The sequence below is a fragment of the Aptenodytes patagonicus genome, chromosome 22 (genome assembly GCF_965638725.1).
Source record: "Aptenodytes patagonicus chromosome 22, bAptPat1.pri.cur, whole genome shotgun sequence".
NCBI classification, from domain to species: Eukaryota; Metazoa; Chordata; class Aves; order Sphenisciformes; family Spheniscidae; genus Aptenodytes; species Aptenodytes patagonicus.
In genome coordinates this window covers 5,832,406-5,857,022 of record NC_134970.1, presented here as the reverse complement: position 1 = coordinate 5,857,022, position 24,617 = coordinate 5,832,406, and the positions used below count along the sequence as shown (strand labels likewise).

The 24,617-nt window shown below is 52.9% G+C and overlaps 1 protein-coding gene across 1 annotated transcript; it reads left to right on the top strand.

Moving 5' to 3' along the window:
- The first annotated feature begins 7,510 nt into the window (after positions 1-7,510).
- RBM15 (RNA binding motif protein 15) lies at positions 7,511-15,383 on the top strand. Its single transcript, XM_076358105.1, has one exon. The coding sequence runs from the start codon at positions 7,514-7,516 to the stop codon at positions 10,391-10,393; it is 2,880 nt and encodes a 959-aa protein (XP_076214220.1). The 5' UTR covers positions 7,511-7,513; the 3' UTR covers positions 10,394-15,383.
- The last annotated feature ends 9,234 nt before the right edge of the window (positions 15,384-24,617 follow it).

The following is a 24,617-nucleotide window of genomic DNA, read 5'->3' as shown; positions in this document are numbered from 1 at the left end:
CTGGCCCATCGGCATTGAGATCCCAAAGTGTTTTCCAGCTCCCAGGCTTTTAGGAGTAAGAAGATCCCCTCGTTCCTAGGAGCATCCTGGGCTAAAGACCCTGTCCCAGAGCAGCCCTCGTTGCCCAGCTCCCAGGTCTGCCCCAGGAGCTGCGTGATCAGCCAGAGCCCATGAATTATTCACCGCTCCTCCGTGGTGCCGAGGATCCCGTTACGCAGCGGAGAAGGGGCTCCTTGAGCAGCAAAGCCTTGCCCAGGGCTGTCGGCTTGGAAACCCAAGAGCTCGAGGGAATTCAACTCGCACGTTCCTTCCTCGGGTCCAGCGTTGCTCCGACGGCAAAGGCAGGCGGGGTTTTGACTTTGGGGCCCCGACTGAAGGTTGGTGGGTGTCCCCTTACAGACCTGCGGGCTTTGTTGATTGTCTCCTGCCCAAGTTCCCACCCCATCCAGATTGTAACTGCTCCCCTCCAGATGACAAATGGAGCTGCCAGCCTCTGATTTATTTTAATTGCCATCTTTCCCTCCCGCTAGCGACATAAAGACATGACGAACGTGTGATGGAGTACCTGAGCTGGGAGGCGTTGGGGGGCATTTGGTGCTTGGTGGGGGCATCGTCCATCCCCACCTGCCTGGCACAGAAAAATCCCTCTCTGAAAACCCACAGCACGGGAAAACCGAGGCACTGGAGCTGGTTAGGAGGAGGTGGGAATTTGTGCATGGGTGACAGGGAAGAGAAACCAGCGTCGGGCTGCCCGTGCATGGCAGGGAGTGGTAGGGTGGGGAAGGGGGATAACCAGAAAAAAAAAAAAGCCAGAGTTTTGTGGTCAGGCACGCGCGTCCTCGGAGCGGAGGGGTCCCTGGCAACTCCTGGGCTCCTCGCCTGCCGCACGGGGCGATGCTTTTCAGCACACCACCTTTTTCGCTTGGGAAGGGGTCGGAAGGGAGGGAAGATGTTGCGAAGACTTGGTCTGTTCTCCTCTAGGGCTGCAGGCAAAGATGCCCTGATGGGACAGGAGAGGACGTGCTGTTTGGCATGACGGTCTCCGCTCCCACCGCGGCTGGAGCATGTCACGGGGAAGAGCTGCGAGACGTGACACATGCCACCCTGAAGACTAAAGGGAGATGGGGGACTTCTGCATTTTTGTGACAGTGTTTGGCACAGCAGGAACAAGGTTCCGATCCTTCGGGGGATGGAAGAGAGGCGTGAGGTGCCTGGGAGCTGGCTGGCACGCGGGGCCATCTCCTTGGTCCCCCCGTGTGAGCGCTGGGCTCCTCGCAGGCTCCCGCCCAGCTTCTCCCTTCCCGGCTGCTTGTGCAAATGGTTGAGAAAACATCTTTTGCCACAGGCTGTGTCCTTGCTTTGCTCCCTGCCAGGACACGGGGAAAGGGTGCAGGTCTCAGCTGCTGGGAGCCGGGCACCGGTGCTGCCGGCTGGCTTTTCACAGCATCCCTTAGCACTGCCTCTCCCGCCCGGAGCAAGTGCCACTCATCTTGCAAACACGTCACACTCAGCGGTGACATTAGAGCTCAGAGCAGGGATGGGGGGGGTCTCCCCCCCCCCCCCCCCCCATATTCCCCCTCTCTCCCTATCCAGGAAGAATCCTCCTCCATCAAAGGCACCCAAGAGCCCTGGCTGAGACCAAGCCACATCTCAGGTGTTTGGGTCATTTTGGGGCCCTGTGGTTACGTGAGGTCCCCCTCCTCCGGAGCTGCCACCTGTTTGCCGTCTGCCCAGCAAGACCCAGCTCGTGCGAGGCTGCTGCGGCGCTCGCTCGTCATGTCCCGGCCGTGGCAGCGTGTCACCGTGTGGTGACACGGCAATGGCTGGAGCGGAGGCTCCAGCGTTTAAAGGCGCCTGCCTGCCGGGATCATGGCGAGTCTCATCTCTGCTCGGCGTGAGCACAGACGGGCTGAGTCCTTCTGGGCCGTGCCGCTCCTCCCCGGGAGGACGGCTTTGTTTTCCTCCCTGCTCTCAGAGAGAGGAACCGAGGCAGAGAGTGATGACGGACCAGATTGCTGCCTCTCGGCGGAAGGGTCTCTGAGCGGAGTAGGATGTAAAATCGGGCTCCTCCGAGCACAGGTAGCGATTGGAAGGCGAAGACACCAGCTTGCAGGGGGCAGATGGACCGGAGGCGGACGTGAGCCAAACCACCTGAAGCCTGTGGATGTACGCAGTTTCCCAGGGCGCTGCTTGGCTTCCTCGGGCTGCATCCCCGCAGGAGGAGCTGCGGGGCCCTGCCAGGAGAGACCAGGGTTGGGCACCCAAAATCAGGTGCCTCCATCCCGTACGGACATCGCTGTCCTGAGCAGGGCCATCCTCGGCGAGTCCCGGGGAGGGAAGCTGGGGACTGGAAAGGGCAGGAGGTCGAGAGCATGGAGGGTCCCTGGGTGCTCGAATCTTTGTAATTATAGATTCATGTCCGTGCACCAGCCAGCCTCAGGACACAGGGCTTCGGTGAAGGATGTGGCCCTGCAATGTGATCCTGGATCCCCGATCCTGCCTGAACCTTCTCTGTACTTTGGGGGTTTATTTTTCCCTCTCCATTAATCTCAATATTAGGTAGAAAGCGAACGATTAACTGTCCTAATGGCTCCGTAAATTCCTTCATTACTTATTAAACTCGACCACTCCCCGCGCAGCGGAGGAAAAGAGGCGAAATGGAGAAGAAAAGGGAGCGGGAGGGGGTAGGAGGGGCTGCTCCAGGGCAGAGGGTCCCAGCTCCTGAGGCCGGCCCCGGGCAGGGCTGAGGCAGCGGGGGCCGGATCAGGCCCCGGCAATTCACGGGCTGCCGTTGCCCTCTGCCGGCAACGGGACAGGCAGGGGCTGCCTGCTCTGCCTGCAGGGCAGGAGGGGCAGAGCCCCGGGGCATGGGGCTGGGGCCCCGGGGTCGGGGTGGGGGGGGGCAGGAGGCTGGGGAGCACCGGGATGCCTGGGGCTGCTCGTTGCGAGGACGCTCCGAGGAGGTGGACGGGCGTGATGGGGCGCAGAGACCACCCTGCTTGGGGAACCGCTGCAAAAACTGTCCCCAGAGCCCTCGGGGACGGTGCTGAGCAGAGCTGAACCAGGGCGAAGGGAGCCTGGCTTTAGGCAGCGGTTAACTCGAGCAGAAGCACAGGGCAGGGTGAGGAGTCTTGAACTTGACCCCATCTCCACCCCGCGAGGCTCGCCAGCGAGCGCCGGACACCGCTTTCCCGGCTGCGGGAAGAAATCCGCTCTGTCCCGGTTTTCCTCGAGGTACTGGGAGCTGCCTTGCGGTTTGTTGCCAAACCTCACCGGCATCCCGCAGGGTGGATGTTCTCCAATTTTTTTTTTTTTTTTTTTTTTTTTTTTTTCCTGCTGGCGAAGGCGAGGTCTGGGCCGCTGCGGAGATCGTCGCGAGAATTGCAGCGACCGTTCGGGGGAAGCTTTCGCCTCCTCTCCGGGTCAGAGTACACGACAGCTCACTTCTGGGCTGGCAGCTCGGGTCCCGGGAGGGCTCTTGTGGCCTCGCCTAAGTGAAGCTAATGTATTTCGATGTCTCTAATGGCCAGCTGGGATACGAGCGCAGCTCCAGGAAGAAAGGCAGCTTGTCTGAATGCAAAACTGCAAACAAGCAAACGCCTCCCCAGCCGAGCTGCTCGCAAGCCTTCTACCCGTGTCGATCAGCGGGGCTGGGAGCGGGGGCTTTGGGATCCTGCCAGGGAGCTCTCTTTGCTTCTCCGCCTCCATCAGTGACCTGTTCCTCTGCGATCGGCTCCAGCCAGGTTTTGAAAAGAAGACGCACAGTTAAACCCCTAGAGAAAGGTTTTTCCGGGAAAACAGCAAGTTTCTTTGGGTCTGCAATACCCAAGTATCCTCCGGGATGAGTCCAGCTCCACAGAGGGACCTGGATACCCAACTCCCACGGACACCAAATGTAATTAGACATTTAAATCTAGACCCGGGGCTCAAGGGCCATCTGGCACCTTAATTATTCATACACATATATATAAGCGCAGACAGAGCGCTCTTTATCTAGCCTGGGCCTGGGGAGAGATTCCTGTTTACGCCAGGTCGTTTCTCATGGCCTGACAAAGGGCTGGGTTCAGGTGCTGCGTTGCCTCTTCAGTGCCAAAACCCGCTCCAAAACGCACCGGTGCCGCCGAACCCGGCGCTGCAGAGATCCGTGTCGACGGCGACTGACGCGGAGGTGGAAAAATCCAGGAGGAGAAGAGTCCTCCCTCGGAAGGAGCGGGTCAGGAGGACCCAAATCAGATTAAATGTCCGTCGGGAGGGCCCGTCCCTGCCGTGATGTGGCCCAGCGCTCCCCCAAGGTGTCTTTTAAGCCGTGACTCATCAGCTGAGGAATTTTAATTTCTGTGTTTCTCTCCCAACGCGAGGCAGCACGAGGAAGCGGTTAGGACCTTGGCAGATAGAAGTCTCTATCACTAGCTGTTTAAAGTGATGCATTTCCTCTCAAGCCAGTGGAGCCGTGCCAGGTTTTACCAGATGTAACCTCAAAGACGAAGCTGAAATATGGCAAAATAGGGGTTTTTTCCCCCCCCCCCCCAGTTTCATCTTACCTAGCCGAGGAGTGATCCCTCAGCTCCTCTGTGATGCTCTGACAGACGCCACGGGACATGCAGGAGGGGAGCTGGCGGGGAGGGGTATCCGCATGGGATGCGGGTACATCCAGGCTAAAAGGCTGACGTTTTGGGTTGTTTTTTTATTGTTTTTTTTTTTATTGGAAACTGGGAACTTCGGCTCCCCAAAGCATGCTGTGGGCTGGGTCTCCTTCCTCAGTCAATGCCATCCCAGCCTCCAGAAACCTTTCTCACAACCCTGGCCCTGGAAGCGAGGTATTTCTGTGAAACGGTAACACCTTGACAAAATAGTAATTTTTTTTTTGGGGGGGGGAAGCCCAAGCTTTATCCTTCAGTTGCGTCTCCCCAGGAAAGCGGCTCGACCCAGACAAGAGCGGCGGTTGCGATAAGCCTGTCCGACAGACTCCACGTCTGGCTCAGCCGAGGCTCCTCCGCGCCGGTGATGCCACCCCTCCCTCACATACCTTTGTATCACTTCATCTGGGTGATCCGCATCCGTCTAATTGTACGTCTTCAATATACTTTACGATAATCATATCGACGCGAGCCAAGCTCCCGTATCATTGCGGGTCTGCCTCCGATACGCCTGTTAGGTTACATAGGAGGATCTCATTTTTCAGCAGCTCAACATATATTTCAAACACAATTTCTATCGCTCCTAGGTCTATATTTAGACATCAGCTATTTACCCACCACTGAAAACCCACCCACAATTTCAGGAGCCTCTGTGTACCGTCTCTGTCAGAAGGAGATGATATGACAGGGAGAAATGCGGTCTAATGGACTGCTATTAAAAAATCTGATTCAATTCTCCCTCTGTTGGATTAAGACGTTCCTGGGGAGCGATCTTATTTCCATGGGGTGACCCAGAGATGCGAGGACATTTCACTCAGAGGCACAGCGAGGGAACATTGTGCTTTCGGCTCTCCTTATTTCAAACCACTTAAGACTGTGATTATAAAACACGGCTCAGGGGGGCCGTAGCATTGCTGGGTGAAATGAAGTTCTTCCTACTGCAGTGTGGTTGCAGTGTTTTGGTGTTTTGTTGGTGTGGTGGTTTTTTTTTTCCCCTCCTCCTCGGGTACTGCTGGATTTCGACGCGTTTCGGTGGCGGCCGGGAAGAACAAAGGGATAATTCTCCAGCGCAGCCCTGGGGGTGTGAAATTAGGGTTTGGGGTGGTGGAGGACACACGATTTATGGGACAGTAGGATGCAGGGGCAGCATTTCCACCCGGGACGGCGGGGTCCACCCCTGCCGCAGCTTTCTCAACCCTTCGAACCTTTCTTTTTCCCCTCCTACGCTAGGAACAGGCAGAGCCGGGGGGGAGAGCAAAGAGGTGTGCGAGTAGAGGGGCCCATGCGGCAGCACTCGGGGAGCGGGATCCTCGCCAGGTGCCGGGGTTAGAGCCGCTCCCGCTCGACGGGGACCTGGAGGCCGCGGCAGCTCCGAGCCTTTGCCTCAGAGGAAGACCGAAACCCGGGCTGTTCCCTCCCATCCCCAACCACCTCTTGAGCTCCGGCTCCCGAGGGAAAGATGAGGGCGCCGGCGAAAATCGGCCTAACTACCGGGTTCTGCGACGCTTTAAGCGGGGAATATTGCGAACGGTTTGACCGCCTCCAGCGAGGCAGCGACAGGGCGAGGCGCGACCGCGACGGGCCGACAGTCCCCGGCCCTGCTCCCTGCCGCTCCTCCTCAGGCTCCGACACCCCGCAGGGGAGGGCCGGGCCCCGGGGCCGACCCCGGCACGCTGGCGGCCCAGGGACCCGCCGGGCTCCCACAGCCGCACCGGGAGGCGTTTCAGCGCGTTTCCCGGTGCGGACACGCACAGGGGAACAGGCGGAGGGCAGAACAGGCACCGACTGTAGGGCCGAGCCGTCGCGACCCGCTTGAACGCCGTCTCCTTTCCCCCTCCGCCCTTCCCTCCGGTGAAGTTGAGCCCCAGCCCACCCCGGTGGCGTTTATCCCCCGGCCGTTCGCGCGTCCCTGCGGGCTGAGGAGACGGGCGGAGGCCGCGGACCAACCCCCACCCCCAGCTCCGCTCCGCGCCGCAGCCCGGCGCGATCTGAGCCCTCAGCCGCGGCCGCCGGGCGAACTCTGTCGGGGAACCGCCCTCTTCCCCGCTGCCACCAATCAGAGCCAGAGCAAGCGTGACTGATCCCCGCTTTAGCCTATCCGCGAGCTACGTGACTGCACCCAATCAGATGCCTGGGGAGATTTTTCTCGCCCAATGATAAACGAAGAGTGGAGCTTGGGCAGCAGCCCGCGCTTCTTCGGGAGCGGCGTAGACTTCAGCCAATCAGAGTAGCGCAGGAAACGTTACCAGTGGCCAATGAGAAAAGGGGGCGGGGAAAGAGCAGCTCGCGAGAATTTGAGAGGGACGATGGGAACCCGCGTCTAAGCGAGCGGGCCAATGGGGAAGGGCGGGGCGGGGCCGCAGCAGGACCATTATAACTGGCAGGTAAGAGAGCCAATCAGAAGGAGGAGGTAAGGTCGGCCCAATGGCCAATGAGCAGAGGAAGTCCTCCCAGGGCTGAGCTGCTGCGATTGACAGGGGCGACCCCCAATCAGAAGGCCGCGCCCTTTCTAACCGTCCAATGAGCTAGCGGAGCGAGGAGGAGCGGGGGGGGGGCGGCTCTTCCCGCCCCCTCCTCGCGGGCGCGCGAGGCCGGTCGGCGGAAGGACAGCCCGCTGAGCCAATCGGAAAGGGCACAGAGGGGAAATGGGCGGGCCTTCCGCCCGGAGGGGGCGAGGGGGTGGCGGTGACGCGCTCGGCGGCCAACGAGGGCGGCGGGCCGGCGCCGAGCGCCCAATGGGCGCCGGGGGGGCGGGGCTCGCTGCCGCCGCGGCTTCCAAGATGGCGGCGGGTGCGTGAGCGCGGCGGTCAGTCAGTCGGTGAGGCCGCCGGCGGGAGCAGGGCCGGGGGCGGGAGGGGGCCCCGCCGCCCGCCGCCATGAAGGGCAAGGAGCGTTCGCCGGCCAAAGCCAAGCGTTCGCGGGGCGGCGGGGGCGGCGAGGACTCGGCGTCCTCCTCCTCGTCGGCGCGGGGCGAGCGGAGCAGCAAGAAGCCGAGCGGCTCCGGCGGCTCCAACGGCAGCGGCGGGAAAGCGGCGGCAGCGGCGGCCTCCAACGAGAGCAACAGCGGGAGCAGCCGGCGCGGCCCGCACCCGGACAAGGCCGGCCGCGCCGGCAGCCGAGAGTACGAGGCCGGGGCGGCGGCGGCGGGCGGCGGGGGCAGCCGGCACGGCTACGGCGGCGGCAGCGGCAAAACCGCGGAGGCGTCGCGGAGCAGCAGCAGCCGCGGCGGCGGGGGTGAGTCCCGGGCACCGGCGGCGGCCCCGTCCTCCTCCTCCTCCGAGTCGGGTGGCGGCGGGGAGTACAAGACGCTGAAGATCAGCGAGCTGGGCTCGGCGCTGAGCGACGAGGCGGTGGAGGACGGGCTCTTCCATGAGTTCAAGCGCTTCGGAGACGTGAGCGTCAAAATCAGCCGCCTCCCGCCCGGCACCGGCGCCGCCGACGAGCGCGTGGCCTTCGTCAACTTCCGCCGACCCGAGGACGCCCGCGCCGCCAAGCACGCCCGCGGCCGCCTCGTGCTCTACGACCGCCCGCTGAAAATCGAGGCCGTCTACGTCGGGGGCGGCGGAGGGAGCAGCCGGCGGCGCAGCAGCCGTTCCCCGGCGCTGCTGGACAAGGAGTCTCCCTACGGCACGGCAGCCGTAGGGGTGGCGGCGGCGGCGGCGGCGGCTGTACGGCACCCCCCGGCTGGGGCGACGCAGCGGGCCTTGTCGCCCGCCGGTAGCGGCGGGGCCTTGGGTTATCGAGACTACCGGCTGCAGCAGCTCGCCCTGGGCCGCTTGCCGCCTCCGCCCCCTCTGCCCAGGGAGTTGGAGAGGGAGAGGGACTATGGGGGTTTCTACGAAGCACGAGTGCGGCCGGCCTACGGGCTGGAGCGGGTGGCCGGTGTGGCGGCGGCTGGGGGCTTTCGTGGAGGAGGAGGGGGTGCTGGAGCCGCCGGCGAGGAGGAGATCAGCCCCGAGGATGACCAGAGAGCCAACCGCACGTTGTTCCTGGGCAACCTGGACATCACCGTGAGCGAGTCAGATTTACGTCGAGCTTTTGACCGTTTTGGGGTCATCACCGAGGTGGACATCAAAAGGCCGGGGCGCGGGCAGACCAGCACGTATGGTTTTCTTAAATTTGAAAATCTGGACATGGCGCACCGGGCCAAGTTGGCCATGTCAGGAAAGGTGCTTCTGCGCAACCCCATCAAGATTGGGTATGGTAAAGCCACGCCGACTACCAGGCTCTGGGTGGGTGGCCTTGGGCCCTGGGTGCCCCTCGCTGCCCTGGCCAGGGAGTTTGATCGGTTTGGCACCATTCGCACTATCGATTACCGCAAAGGTGATTCGTGGGCCTATATCCAGTATGAGAGCTTGGACGCGGCGCAGGCAGCGTGCACCCACATGCGTGGTTTTCCTTTGGGTGGGCCAGATCGCCGGCTCCGCGTAGACTTTGCTGACACTGAGCATCGGTACCAGCAGCCCTACCTGCAGCCTCTGCCCTTGCCGCCCCCTGCTCATTACGAGCTCGTGGCGGAGGCGGCTGCTTTTGGGGCTCACCGGGGAGCCCCACCCGATCCTCTTCGGGGGGCCCGGGACAGGACGCCACCGTTACTCTATAGAGACCGCGACAGAGACCTTTATCCTGAGACAGAGTGGGTGCCACCCCCGCCCCCTGTACGGGATAGGAGTAATCGGGCAGCTGCCTATGACCCACTGGAAAGCCTAGAGCGCCGCCGGGATGGTTGGTCCTTGGAACGGGACCGAGGGGAGAGGGAATTGGGCAGTAGTAGTAGGGATCAGCCTAGGAAACGGAGACTGGCGGAGGATGGAGGCCGGCACTTGGACCGCTCTCCAGACAGCGAGCGCTCTTCTTCCTCCCGGAAGCGTCACTGTTTAGCCACAACCTCTCCACCGGACCGCAGCCCCGAGCTCCTTGGAGGGAGGGAGCGTTACAGTAGTGACCCTGAGCGCTCGTCCTCCCGCTTGCTCCTGTTGGAGCGGCCCTCGCCTGTCCGGGAATCGCGCAGGGGCAGCCTGGAGCGGGGTCAGAACGAAAAGCGCGACCGCAAGAATTCCGCCGAACGGGAGCGGAAGCATCGCGCTTCTGCGGCAGCCGTCGCCCAGGAGTGCAAAAGTCCGGCCAAAAAGGATGAGCGCGCTACGGAAGGAGGCGGCGGAGGCTCCCGCCTCAAACCTCCTCCTCAGAAGCAGCAGCAGGACGGAGCGTCGCAGGCCGGGGGAGCCCCCAAGCTGTGCTTGGCTTGGCAGGGGATGCTTCTGCTGAAGAACAGCAACTTCCCGTCCAATATGCATCTGCTTCAGGGGGACCTCGGTGTTGCCAGCAGTCTCCTCGTGGAGGGAGCGACTGGGGGGAAAGTAGCTCAGCTCAAGATCACCCAACGTCTTCGCCTGGACCAGCCCAAGCTGGATGAGGTCAATCGTCGCATCAAAGTGGCGGGTCCCAACGGCTACGCCATCCTTTTGGCCGTGCCCGGCGCATCAGACAACCGCTCCGCAGCTGGAGCTGCTGAGGCTGCCACCACCTCCACCCAGAGGCCACTCAGGAATCTGGTGTCCTATCTAAAGCAAAAGCAGGCTGCTGGGGTGATCAGCCTCCCTGTGGGGGGTAACAAAGACAAGGAGAACAGCGGGGTCCTGCACGCCTTTCCGCCCTGCGATTTCTCCCAGCAATTCCTGGACTCCACGGCCAAGGCGCTGGCCAAATCAGAGGACGACTATCTGGTCATGATCATTGTCCGTGGGGCGTCCTAAGGCCCTCATGTTCTCTGTACCCAACCCTGCCTACTCCTCCACACAGCCCCTCCAGCGTGTGCCAGGTGCTATGGGATACAGCCTTAGCCAGCCCTGTCATTATTTTAAACTAGATCTTTGTTTGTAGGTGACTTTCCTTGCCCGTTTTTCTGTTACTACATTTTTCTATAAAGTTAGAAGCCAGAAAGGTTGGTTAGCCGGTAGCGTGAATAGGATATTTTGAGAATCCCCTCTCAGTGGGGATAGCAGGGAGGCTAGGCCTGCTTCGATTTACCAAAAAAAAAAAAAAAAGAAAAAAAAAAAAGAAAAAAAAAAAAAGAGGAAAAACAAAAACTGGGGGTGGGAGGGGAAGAACAAACTCCCGTCTTCTTAATTTTGATTCGTGTCCTTTTTTCATTTCATGTATTTTAAAGCAAGTTCAATAGCTCATCCTCGATAGAGTTACAAACCTAAAAGACCAGATTTAAAGCACTCAGTAGTTCAAATGGAAAACCGCATACTTCCTAGCGGACTGGTGTCAACTCATTTTTCGAGTCCTTGAAATTCTGTGACGGCCTCAGGCCGGCGGCCCTTTGGCACGCGTGATCCCTTTCCTCAGGAGCCTGAATGGTTTCCCTTTGAGTTGCATGGCTCAAGGTTGATGTCTTTCAGGTGACCAGCACCTGCTCTCGGGTACACTGCAGAACATTGAATTCCTTTATTGGGTGTTTGAGAATTTCATCCAGCCCCTCAAAATGCATGCACTGAAAGTATGCTTTTTTTAACAGGTGTATTTCTCCTATTTCTCTGAGTTCTGTTGTATCCCATATATGCACTTTGGGTTTGTAGCAGTGACAATGTTTGGTAAATAGCTGAGGACTTTGTTACAAACCATGAATGTCTTGTGCTTACTCTGGTATGCAAGAAACAAGGAGGTGCTTTAAGAGTAACTTTAGTTATATTGTGGTTTTTTGTTTTTACTGCCTTTTTTTTTTTTTTTTTTTTTCCTTCAAAGAGTTGCAGGTACAGTGGGGTCTGGTTCCACAGTGCAAACTCTGAGCAAGTGTGCTTCTCTCCAGAGATGGTTTTAATTCTGTGATAATTTAATTACATAAAAGTTCTCATTAACATTTTACCTCTTTGTTAATAGCAAGAAACTGCTGTCTGCTAGGGACTTTTCAGGTACAGTGCAGTGGGCATTACATGAGGTTTATCATTTTATAGGCATCTGGAGTAAAGTGTTTTCAGCATCTTGGAGAAGTATTAAAAGTACTCCGAGACGCTGAGGGTTGAGCTCTTGTTCCTGTGATTCTAGGAGGAAACAGTTTGCTTTTTTTCAAAGAACTTAGTTCATTTTCTCTTACGTTTTTTCCCCGCTCATTGGGCACTTTTCTCCAGCTGTCTTGGCCACCTTGCTAATACAGGCGTTTAGGAGGGAAGAAGGGATCCGAATCCCTGTCGTTTTGTTTAACAAGCGGAAGGATGCTGCAGCGAGCTTCTAAACTGAAGCGTAAATCTGACTGTGTCTATTTACAGGCCCCCAAAATGTAACCTTGCACTTAAACCCGGAATGTAGTCTTGCACTTAGCCACGTTTTCAGAGACTTGGGCAATGTAAAAGCGATGCTGCTTCACTCGGTCGATCCTCCGCTGTGTTCCTTGGGCAGTCGATACAGGGACAGGTCGGTTTCCGTTTCGACTTGCACGACACGAAAACGGAATTCAAAATGCAGAGTAGTACACGAAGGAGGAAATGTCTTGAATGTATTTTATGGGCACAGCAGTTCTGAAGTGTGACTGTACTTGCTTGAGATTCACTGTCACAAAAATACGAATTTCTGTAACGCCGCTTTACTGAACCACTCGTCAGAGAGTGCTTTGGTTTATGTGGGCTTTGATTTCCTTTATCTGACCGGAATGAGTAGACGTAGTATCCCAAGCATCGCGGTGAACTGAGAACTTGAATGTGGCAGCATATCTCGGTAACAGATTTTGGTTTTAGAGCTACTTTTCTTTCTAAATGGAAAGTTACAAGCCTCATTTAATGCTCTTAAATGTTTGAGGGTAAAATCCAGGATTTCTGGGTTGTTGTCCTTCAGCGTGAATGTAATAGACTTCGATGGCAGAATTCAGCTGTTCATCTTACTATTAACAATGAGAATTTTTTGAAATGACACCGATAACGCAAATAATTATATGTTTTAGAAGATAACAGTGTATTTACCGCTTACTGCAAAGAATGTCTGTTTTAATTCTGGCAGGTGTCTGTTGTGTGTCAGCAGGTGACCAACACTGCTGCTAACTCACTTGAAGTGCTGCTAGCGTTCAGAGTGAGTTTTCGCGTTGCATCTGACGAGAGTCACTTGCAAGCGCGGGGTTTTAAAGGAAAGAAACTTAAACCGCTGGGAATTCAAATCTGCCCTAAACCAAAAAAAAAAAAAGAAAAAAAGAAGCACTAACGTTGTTCGTGTTCAACACTTAAACTTGCTGAGAACAGTGTTTGTTACGCTGATACGCAGTAGGCACCTGGTTTTAAAACCCATAAAACTTGGGGTCAACATAGCTTGTCAAAGCAAACTCAGTGTGGGAACCCTTTTGGAAAGAGCATCCTAGGTGCACTTCCACTTTTCCTGGTAAAATAGCGGTGGTTATACCTGCCACGGGCTTTTATGAGTCAAAATTGTGCTGCGCTGGAGGGTAATAAGGAACAGGCGAGGCTGTATTTGACTCCAGGTTTTCTGGTTCCTTATTTAATGGAGTACCTGCTTCTTTAAATCTGGTTTATTTGTGGTTGCTGCTCTGTTTTGTAAGCAGGGATTTTAACACCCTTTGAGGGTTCTTAATGTCAAAACATGGTTGACTGGCAACATTTTTTTTGCCGGCACTTAAGTTCACGTGCTGCCATCAAGACTGGTACAGCTTGGTGGGCTGTGCTTTTCTCTTAGGCTCTGAAGTGTGCACCATTGGAGTAACTGTCCACTAAAAGTCATCTTGGCCAGGGCTGACCGCGAGTAGAAGTCCGTATGTAATACCACTTCTGTATAGAGCAAAACAGACGTAGCAGACTTTAGCTCTCTCGTTGTGTTTGGCATTTACGTTGCTCTAGCGAGAGCTCGCAATTTCTTCTAACGTTGTGTGCAGCTGATGTTCCTGTATTTCATTCGTTTGTTGAATTAGCGTGGAAAAAGGATGTCCTTTTCCTGAATCATTTCATAGTTGTGCTTTATGCTTTGGGGAAAGAACCTCAAATGACTCATACTTTTGTTTAAGGTTTTAGGGTTGGGGTTTTTGGTTTGTTTTTTTTTTTTAATTGGAAAATTTACGCAACTTCCTTGGCTGCCGGCCAGTGGCTTTGTTTGCTCCTGTCTAGTGACCGGTCCGCCGTTCACTGGGACTGCGGCGCGGACACTGAGGTTATCCTCAACTCCAGAGGTTTCAGGCTCCTGGGTTACAAGTACCGACGCATCCTTGTGAGCATCGTAGAGAGAGAAGGGCGTTACGTGCCAGGCAGACAAATCTTACCCTCTCTTTTTTCTTTTTTTTTTTTTTAAACAAGGATGTTAAAGGATTGAAATATTTTGGTGACAACTTGCTCAGCCCCCTGTGGAGGGCCGAGAAGGGAGTTTTAGATTTCTTGCATTGGTTGAGGAACCATCTGGTTGATGGTAACTGAGGTTAAAGGCCTTAAGTGTTAATGGGGAGGAGGTGTGAATCAAAATTGTGAAGACAGGTTCAAAAACTCTGAGGACTCAGGGAAAAACGGCTTGGAAAATCGTAGTTCCTGGCTTTAAGAAAAACAGTGTTGAGGGCAGTACTCCTGGGGAGTCTGCTGTATGCCTGTTGAACAGAAACAAGAGCGGAAGAAATTATTGCCGTGTGACTATAGAGTTTTTGGGGTTCTTTCCCCTTTGTCTCCCCCCTTTATTACTTTCCGCAGATAGCACGGAAGGACAGATATTCCAATGATTTATAAACTGAATGATGAGATGATTTTTGTATTAGGCTTAAAGCAGACCGTATGGTTCAGAGAATGGTTAATTGAATATTCAACTTCATGCAGTTTTGATTGTGTGAAAATGATGGATGAGAAATATTACTTGAATAGTAACAATTTTAAATTATATTAGGTGTGTCTTTGATTTGACCTTTTCTTTAATATTGGAGTTGTCTGCTGTTAGAATTATGCAGCAAAATGAGAACAAAAGAGAAACTTGTAACACTACATTTCGTATTTTTGTTGATGAGTTGCCTTCAGGAAATACCCTTTGAGGAAAGTCAACCGAATTATCAATAGTTCGGTTGGTTTTTCTCATGGTTAATTATTTTGATGTGTCCCATTAACTGTTACTGAAAGTTGAATAATCATCAGTACTGTAAGCCTAGTTTAACCTCGGTCCAAAAAGAAGCCCTGCACTACTTGTGATGCATCTATACATAGAAGGTGACTTCATTTCAAGGTTTCGTGCCCGTGGGTGGTATTGGTGCTTTTTGAAGTCCAAGTAGAATATTCAGAAAGGCCTTGTAGCTCTTTATGTTCATCTGTATAACGTAGGGAGGGGAAAAAAAAAAATCTGTTGTATACATTTGTATTGAAATAACATTTTCTTTCCTCCTGCAAGCAAAGCTGGTGGACTGCAGAAGACAACCGCATGGGATACCAAGCTCTAATGGACCTTTGGGAAGAGAAGCTGTGGCTTGTGTGGAATTTACATGGGCCTCTTGATGGAAGAAAGCTTATCTGTTTAGTATTTGTGCATTTTACTAAAATGGCAGCTTTAAAAAAAAAAAAAAAAAGTTGTGTATCTGCTATTGTGATGCCAATGCCCGTGTTTTAAGTGGAAAAAAAAAAAAATGACCTCTTTGCTTTGTGCTGTGTACACAAGATTGCTGGAAAAGTAAAGGAATACCCTTTTTATGGCTCACACAGCTTAAAAGTAGCTGTCACTCAAACATGCGCTCACAGTTGAGCTGATTTTGTTTCATTCTAAATAAATTGTTTCTTTTGAGGAAAATGGTTTTTCTGCCTGGAAGTGAATTGACGACAAACGTTTGACCCCTTTGTTTGCAGCGGAGGGGTTACTTGCTGCTGCTGCTCAATGTTTGATCTGATAGTTGTGGGTCTTGAGCAAGAAGCAGGGAGACCGACACTTTCGCGTTGACCAGCCTGTTGTACCAAATCTGAAGAAATCTAGTTGATTGTCTTGCTGTGGCACCCCCTTTGTTTGTGGTGAAAAAGGGGGTCACTTGCTGCTTTACTCCTCATCTTGACGAGGAAGCGGTGCTGATGCTGGCATGCAAGAAGCAGGGAAGCACCACCCTGCGTCTCAGAACGGTGTACAAGTCTGGGGCTTCGCTGGTTCGAAGAGCTGGAGTTCCTGAATTTTAAGTTTCTGATTTATTTTGTTCACCCAACATGTTTGGCTTTAGTTTTGATTATTTTTTTTTTTTAATTTTGAAGAAAAAAGTTTGAAATTGCTTTGAATCTTGCACGTAAACCTTTGCACCAAATTGCCAAAAGAAAAAGAGAAATGAGTCCTTAAAAGTGTTTAAATGATGTTAATAAAGCCTTTCCTGACATACGTGAGGCGCTCCTCCATCTCCAGGGGCTTTTCAGCAGTTGTGCAGTGATGGGTTTAGTGCTGAATGGATGAAGAGTTCCTGAGAGCTAGAGTCGGTAATTTAAAACCTTTGCGTTGGTGTCTCAGTGCCTTATTTTGACCGGTTTTGAAGCAAATGGTTCCACACGCCTCGGATGTGCATGCACCCTGATCGCGTCCCAGGTACGACTGCATGTTTGCTTGCAGTCGCCTCACTGTGTAGTACAGATGGTGAGAGGAAAAAATGGAGGCGGCCTGAAAATGTTGTGTGCCGTAGTTGCTGCGTTCTCCTGTATTGGGGGCTCCTGAGCTGTGGAAGGCTGTTCCAGTGCAGGAGTACAACTCCATGTTTGCTGCAGGAGACTTCGGGGCGCATTTGACAACGGCAGACATCAAGAGGAAGCTAACACTGCTGCATCGTTGGCTTCAGAAACCTCTCGTGTTATGCTTGCCGGTCTGTTAGAATTAATGTGACATGCAGATGAAGACACCTTGAAACGCAAGCTTGCCCTGATTGCCTTGACATACTTTAACCTCCCGTGGATAACGAACCTAGTGCTGTCCTGCAGCCATGCAGGATCATTGCTAGGCTGCAGGTGCCTTTCAACAAAAGGATGCCATGGTTGTGCTCGGCAAGGTGTCTGTTCCTGGGGCAAAGAGCTGTGTAAATCCCTAAAACAGGTAAGGGGGCTTAAGAGGTTGAACTGAATTGTAATGTAAAAGAAGATGATTTTGTTGTTCGCCTTTTTTTTTTTTTCCTTTCTTTTTTTCCTTGATTCTCCAGCCTACTAACTTTTACTAACGTGTTTGCTTCGGTCAACGTGCTGCTCCATCCGCTCTGGGGATGGGAGCGAAGGAACGAACTCTTCGATGTAGCTTCTGTGTTTGCTTTGGGGGTTCCCGTTAATGAACGTGAGGTTTCTCTGCCGACCCGGGGCAAGATGCCGTGCGGATAAAACTAAAGGTTTTCTAGCTTGGTGAACTAGGGCTGTTGTTTTGACTTCATGAACTGCTTGAATTAACACTGCTTTAACCCAGAATGCTATTTATAATTTGTGTGTGTTGATATGGAAAGTCAAGCCAACGATGAGGCAAAGCTATCTGTGTGTTTATGGGATGCTGGTTGTAAGCGTTTGAATTAAGCTGTTTATTGGAAATTGTAGTTGTAGATATTGCTGGTAGCGAGGGGAGGGAAGCGGGGAGGGGAGACTCTTGAGATGCCTTTTCTTCCAGAAGCTGGTGTTTGTAGCTAAAATTCATATTTTTGCAATGTATTTCATGTTCTGTTGAGACACGACCTCCGAATCCGGTATAATTTGAAGTGTTGTACAAAAGGTTTGGGGCTGGTAGTCCTAACGGGAGGCATGGTTCAACCTCTTTAACGCGGCCGGGTGGTTGATGCCAACAGGAGATGAGTGATCTGTTAGCGTAACCCAAACAAAGGAGGTGGTTTTGACAAGCCTGGCTAGCTGCTCGGGTAACCGGCCGTGTGTTTCAGGGGTTGGGCACGCTCCCGCTTTTTGGGTATGCTTTGGCTTGTGTTACGGCAAACGGGGCCGTCGGTGGCTGTTCCAGAAGAGGTCTGCCTCTCTGACTCAGATTTCACTGTGTATTTAACCAGGAGATTGTTCCCTCTCTCCTTCACATTACGTATTTATTCAGGAGACGTGGAGGTATCGTGGGATGGGCTGTGGGATGATTCTCCTATGGTTGCTCTGTAATAGCGAGTCGTTTTTCGTGTGCTGGGCCTGCCCCTCTCTCTTCTGAATTGGTTAGAGGGACCTTTCAGCTGCCAGGTAAAGCCAGGCTTTTGTTAAAACTAGTCTCTTTGAAGGGTTAAGTGCTCTATATGAATCATATTAATTTGGCTAATGAGACTTCTGGGGAAAGTGGATTTATGAAGAGAACCATTTAATTAACTGCACTGCAGCAGAACGTGCTGCAAGTGGATTAGGCGGGGAACCGGTTATTTGAATTCACACGTTTTTTTAGAATTGTGCTTTTACCAGCCGCAGCTGAATTAATAAGTGAGTTTAAAACATCAGATGGCCCAGATTCTGCTCTTCGCTAATAACAAGCTTGTGTTCGCCTCGTGCTGCTAGTTTACTATGAAGTGGCAAATGCTCTTTGAGGATACGCTCTCACCATGTGTCCTGGTTTTTGGTGCGAGTCGATCAGGCAAAGGGGTCTGCAGAAAGACGAGGGACAGAAGTGGAAAGTATCTTGGGCTGATGGCTTTGTGATTCCTATTGTGTCTCCTTCGGTTATTGCCTAGTAGCCATGTGCCCGAGTTTAATTATAGCTGGCTTGAGAACTGGGCGAAGTAAACTCTTAAGGCAGAGTAAGCTGCTGAAGGACTCGGTCAGCTGCGCTCAGTGCGATGGGTTACTCGGGGGCGATTAACAAGAGCCTGCTGGCGTTCATCCTCTTTGTTCATGCGCTGATGGAGTTGAGGCGCTTCTAGCAGGAGCGGAGAACGTGTACGTGGTGGCACAAAGGTCTACTGTTTTGTCAATCCTTTGTATCCCGCTCCAGGGATGTACTAATTAAATGTGGTTGAAGAATTGAGGTATGGATGCTGGCAAACACGGGGGTGTTGCTGTGAGTTAATGAGTTGCCACCTCCCAGCCCAGCTCCCGTGCCCGTGCTTTTGGGTTTGAGCTCGCGTGTGTTGTCCCGGGATCGGAATGGGTTGCGTGCGCATGTGGTCGGCTTCCGCAGATGAGCTGTAGGTTAATTGTGGGTAACGGATATTTCATCTACTTATCTCCCTGCCTTGACCTTCATACCTAGTTCTGCAATCGGATCTGAAGGTTGGCCTGTAGATGTTTAGCTATCTTCAGTATTTCCTGCCCCCGGATCCGGTGATGGGTCAGGCTGACTTTTAGCACTGCGTACGACTCAGTCCGGTGTCCGGCCCCGAACTGGCAGTTTTCCCTGTAATTTCTGCCGTTTGTAGCGAGTGAGCGCTTAGATCCGTTGTGTGTATCCCCGTTTCAAGCCTGTAAAATTAGACGTTTTAGGTATGCCTCAGGACACCCGTAGGGTGCAGAAGGATTTCGAGTTAAGGGAAGCCAACGAGGTCTCACGAGGGTTGTTGTTAAGCTCTTGTTGCCGTTCGAGGGGAGTTGTCCCGTGGACCATGGTGGGGTTTGCCATGGTCCCACTTGGCCAAGGGATTGCTTTTGGTCATTGCCTGCAGCGTCGGCAGGCCAGCCTTGGGTGCTTCGGCTCCGGACCCAGCACCGTTGCCAGCCTGGGCAGAGGTTCGGTGCAGGATGAACTCTTGAACCGCCCGAGCTGCTGTCGCTGAGGCTTGCGGGGAGGGCAGGGGGGGGAAGGGGACGTTGTTGTTTCTCGTGCTGCTCCTCTTGGGTGGATGAATACAAGACTTAGTGTTTCACATCTGCCGGCCCAGCTTCTTCTCTTGCAGTAAGGCATAACGGCGTAGACGCGTTCCTGGCTGTCAGGTATCTTCTAACAAGTGCCTTTGCCCTTCCTCACCGCAGGCAGACTTGCGTCCCGGCAGCAGGTTGAGGCTGGGAGAGCCCGGTCCTAGATACCACGTCCCTGAGACCGCCCTTATCTCAGCTGGCTTGGCTGTAGCTCCCTTTCCCTGCTTGACCGAAGGCTTGAGGGGTTGCAGATCAATTTATTGGCGTTATATTAGACACTGGGGTGTTGTAAAGACACCCTTTGCCTCTCCCGAGCCGGAGCGCGATCCTTGCCCTATCTTGCCCACGTGAGAAATATCTGTAGGGGAAAGTTTTGCAACGCTCAGTGGTGACTTAGGAGGCAAAGTCTGTATCGCTTTGGAAATGGAGACTTTGACCTCTGAATTGCTTCTGAAATTGGCCGTGGCCGTGAGCAAGAGCTCCCATCTCCTTTGTGGTTACCGCAGGCTTGAAAGCTTTTCCATGAGGATCTCTTAGCTAAAGCTAAAACTTCTGTTTTTTTTCAAACATCTGTTTAAATTTTTTTTTCGTTAGGGTAGCTGATAAATTCCCATCGACTTCAATAAAAATCGTTATGCTACCTTTAAAGATTTAAAAAAACAAACAAACAAAAAAAAACCCAACAAAAAACCCCTCCTCACCTCCTGGGGAGGCTTTCATCTCGCTGGAAGTGCAACTTTGTAGTTCAGGCTTTGCTGAATTTCAGCCTCATAACGCTCTGCTTCGCAAACACAGCCGTGGGACGTCTTCCAGGCAGGGAGGGAAACAAGCACCGAAAGAAAAGAAAAAAAAAGCCGAGCGGTCCTGTTATCAGCGTGTGTAAGGGCAAGTAAACAGCCGAAACCGCACACGGTATCTGCCAAACAAGCGGGCGAAGGAAGAACAGCCTTGTTTCCTGTTGCTGGAAGGCCGTGTTGTCATATCCTTACCCAGCTATTTTAAATTGCTTTTTGCTTGCTTCCTGCGGCTTAAGGTAAAAGCAGAGACCTCGGGAGCGTTGGTAGGTGGAGCACCTCGTTTGGGGTGTGCTGTGTACCGCCACCCAAAAAACAGACCTGTGCCTGCCACAGCCATGAAAAAGCTTCTTGTTGTCCTTTAAAATCTGAATTATGTAGAATCCCCCCCCACCCCCCCATGGTTAATGAGTGTCTCGCAGAGCTGGCGTTTCTCGCAATATCACGTAGGCAAGAGTCTTGCAGTGGTTTTGTGTGTAAAGCAACCGAGGTGCCAAGAAAGGGTCAACGTGAGATCCCGGGTGATGGGTTAAACCCAAAACTTCTTGCCCCTCACCCTGGTCTCAGACCTCCGGGCGGCTGCGTGATTCCTGGTCGGCTCTCCGAGCTCGCCCAGAGCTCGTGCACGTCGGAGAAACGGCTGAAACGATTCCAGCCCAGCCCTCGGAGGGGATTTTATTGCGAGATAAAGATCGCAGCTTATTATGCGATAAACGTCAGGATCAACTTGCTCTGTATTTAGTGCCTGGGTTTATCTGTCGTCGGCATCTGAGAGGAGCGGTGGGAAAGTCCCAGCTTTGGTTATTAGCAGACTATTTTTTTTTATCGAGGAGAGAGGCTGACCGTGGAGAGCGCGAGGCAAGGGGGAGAGGTTTATTTTGTGTACTGAGGAATGGCTAAATCCATGTTTTAAAATCTCCACCCTGGCTTTCAGTGACCCAGAGCAGGTTCCCACAAATACAGAACGAGGAAGGGGAAACTGCAGCTGATAGCCAGGGCTCTCGGAGGCGTATGATGACTGTATAAAGTAATAATATAAAATAATTCCAGTGCGAGTTAAGGACTCGTGCAGCGCGCTTCTCGATGCGATCTCTGATTGCGCTGACTTCCGTAGCTTTTATATACCCGAGCTGAGTCTTAGCAGCTTTTTATCCTGGCTTATGTAAAATCAGTGGAAGCGGGGATTAAGATCCAGCAGGTGCCCACCCCATAAATCAGTCCTGCCGAAATACCTGGCACGGGCGCTGGAAGCGGGTCCCAATGGGCGACGGAGGGTGACCAGGCTCTTCTGGGCAGGGCTGAGATGGCAGCGAAGTCCCAGTGCTCTTGTGTTACTGCTCGCTCCCTTTCTGGCCAGAGCTCTAGCTCCCGGAGCCGCCTTGCAGGATTGTACCTGGGGATAAATCATTGAATAATGACACAAAAGCATTTTTCCCCCCTGTAAACTCCCAGGAAGGATTGTAGCCTTGCAGCCAAGTTATTCGGATGAAACAAACCCAGGAGTAACTAATCCTTAACTGCAGCAGCGTGTGCTGCGATGTCTTGTCGGAGAAGCCGAGTTCGTGTTTTCTTCTCCCTTTCTCAGTCTTGCGGTGCTAAAATTAATCGGGAACCAGGCTCACAGTCCCCCGTCCGTCGGTACTCAGAAAACTTTATCTAAAGAAAGTAGGGTTTCGTTTCAAAGGCATTTGCGGGTGTTGCACCAGGTTTCTTTTGGGATACGGTGAAAATAGGGAGACTGGTTCCTCGGGCTTCTCGCAAAAGCCTTTCGTCACTGAAATGCTTCACCGGTGAGCTCTGGTAGCCCGCGTGTCACTGTATCTTTTTGGAGGGCTCTTTAGCGTTCGGTTTCTCTGCGCCATCTGCCTGGCGTGAATTTTAGGAAGGTTTTCAAACCAAGGGATCTTTGGTAAAATGCTTCCAAATCGGGTTTCCCATCAAGATACAAGTGCAGCGCAGTCTGCCTGCCGTAGCACGTTACCCCAGGCATCGCGCAAAAGATGAGCTTGGGGCAGGAAAACGTTACACCGAGTGACTCAAGTCAGAGTCCTGCTGTTAGTTTTACAAGTGGGGGTTTCCTTTATTTATTACCAGTTAAATTGCTTTCTCAGAAAGATCTCTAGGAGGTTGTTAGCAACTTCTTTCCGATACAGAGCCAGCGCAGAGGTGATGCTCGAGAGGTACAGGCGGGTTGGAAAGCACGAGGGAATCCAGTCCTCTGCTGTCGGGCTGCCGCTTTCCCAGGACCAGGAGGGAGGACTGGGGAGGGCACCACGTTTAAGCAAAGCATTTTCCACGCAGAAGACCGGTTTAGGCCATTGCTGCTCATTTTCTCTAACCTGTATTGTGCGGTCGGGTAAAGGAGCGGGCACGAAGGGGACTTGCTAGTCGGCCTGAGAGATTACAGCTTTTAAACTGGTTTGCTGGGACACAAACGCTGCTTTTGCATTTATCCAAACAGCGTGTGATGCTCTTTACTATGCAAAACTGGCTTTATGAAGTTATTTGCAAGATGGCTTCAATGGGATAGAAGAATCTTCCCCCCGGCAGATGTTCCCATCATCGTTGCTGTTTGTTTCTCTAATGCATGTGTTGCGTGTGTTTTGCAAGTAAATAAACGGCTTTAGTTTTCAGAGCTGCGAGGAGAACTAAAACATCTGTTCTGTGCTTGCCTTCTCAGCAAAAGGTGTGAGAGGAGAGGAGCGTATCTGACCGCTGGAGGTTATCCTGAGCCTGCTCGGTTGCAAAGACAGAGGCTGGAAGACTCTTCTCCCAACTCCCAGCCTGATGGTAGGACTGTGCAGGGCAGCTGGGAGGAGTTTCTTACGATGGGGACTGTTTGCCTCAACCTCTTGTGATAGATAAGAGGCGATCAGGGCTAGAGAGAGGTACTTGGCCCCTGCAGAATTATTTTTGGGGCGAATAAAGGCTGGTGGTGCCCGTCTGCGGGGTAAGATGCTGTGGGAAGTGGGAGCTCCTGAGCTGTTTGCTCCTTTGCAGACGGAAACAGAGGGTACAAGCACCTGGGAGACCCATTTTTCTAAATAAGGGTGAGGAATTGGTGGCATGTGTTGCTCTGGAGAGGACAGGGGAGGACTCTCCTCCTTAAAAACCTGGAGCTTTTAAGGGGAGCCCACTTGTTGGAGCCGATGGGATGGGAGGTGCGGACACCGCATCCCACTGCAGGTCATTTCTCGGTGGCAAAAGAGGTGAAAATGTAGCAGGGCTTGTGTTGAAAGGAGGAGGGGGTTGAGCAGAGTGCTTTATTTACGGGGAGAGGAAGAGATTAGCCCATGGGGACAGGTGCTATAAGTCGTGTAGAGCGAGAGCAGCGGGGTGACGATGCCGTGTGTTGGCTCTTCTTCGTCCCCGCGTTGCTTTGGTCGCTGGGTCTCGCGCTGTTAAGAGCGAAAAGCGCTACTGAGCTCAAATACGTGTTAGGGAGGTGCAGAATAAGAGGGGGTTTTTAAGCTTTTGGATTGGAAAACCTGAAGCCAAGCGTTTGTAATAGTTCCTATTACAGCAGCAAACCAGCGCTGCTGGTAGTCTTTAATTTGTTTAATTAGGTGAGTGATGAACTATAACGTTTCAAGAGGTGAAAACTCAAATTTGCAAATGAAAGCTTCATCCCTGCTGCAGAAGGTCTCAGCTGAAGGCTTAGTGCAGGAGCGGCTTGAGCCGAATTACACGGTACCCGCTCGCCCCTCTTAAACTCCCAGTGCTTTAAACGCTGCTTAAATAGTCGTCTTATCCTTAAACCCCGGTTGCTCGGAAAATGACCCACTAGAGATCCTCTCGTGGATACGGATATTAACTGGTACAGCTGAATCGCGTACTGGGTTTGATGCAGTGGTTAAGGTGTGAAGGGACAATTTCCGAAGCGCTTGCTGCCTCCGGGCTCCTGTCGGAGTTAGGAGCAGCTGTGAATCAGCATGTGAAAAATGAACCACTTCGTAGCACTGATGTTCCCCATCTACTGCAAATTCAAGGCTGAATTTTGCCCTCGTTTAAGCACGCCTAGTTTCTTTGGCCTTGTGTAGTCGTGTAACTGCTGAATTTGGCCCGTTATCTGCGAGGGAACTTTCTTGCCTGCGGCAAGGTTTAGGTCCTTAATACCGCTGTAATGTTCTGTAGCTTTTTATTAAATATAGACCACTTAATTTCATGCTTGCAATAATGCATTTGACAGTTTAAAGGAGCGTTTCTATAGGAGAAGCAACTCTCTTGTTGGTTTAATATTTAAAAAAAAAAAAGGGGGGGGGGGGGGGAGATAATGCCAGTGGCTGGGCTGGTTGCGTGTAAACCCCTTACGATATCCCAGATCCCACGTAATAATTTCAAGTATCTGGCGATAATGCAAAAAATTGCAACCTCGCTACCGGAAAGAAAGTCAAAGCAGCTGTTACATCTTGCCCATCCGAATTAAATCTGTAGGATGCTGTAGGTTGAATATAGGCTCA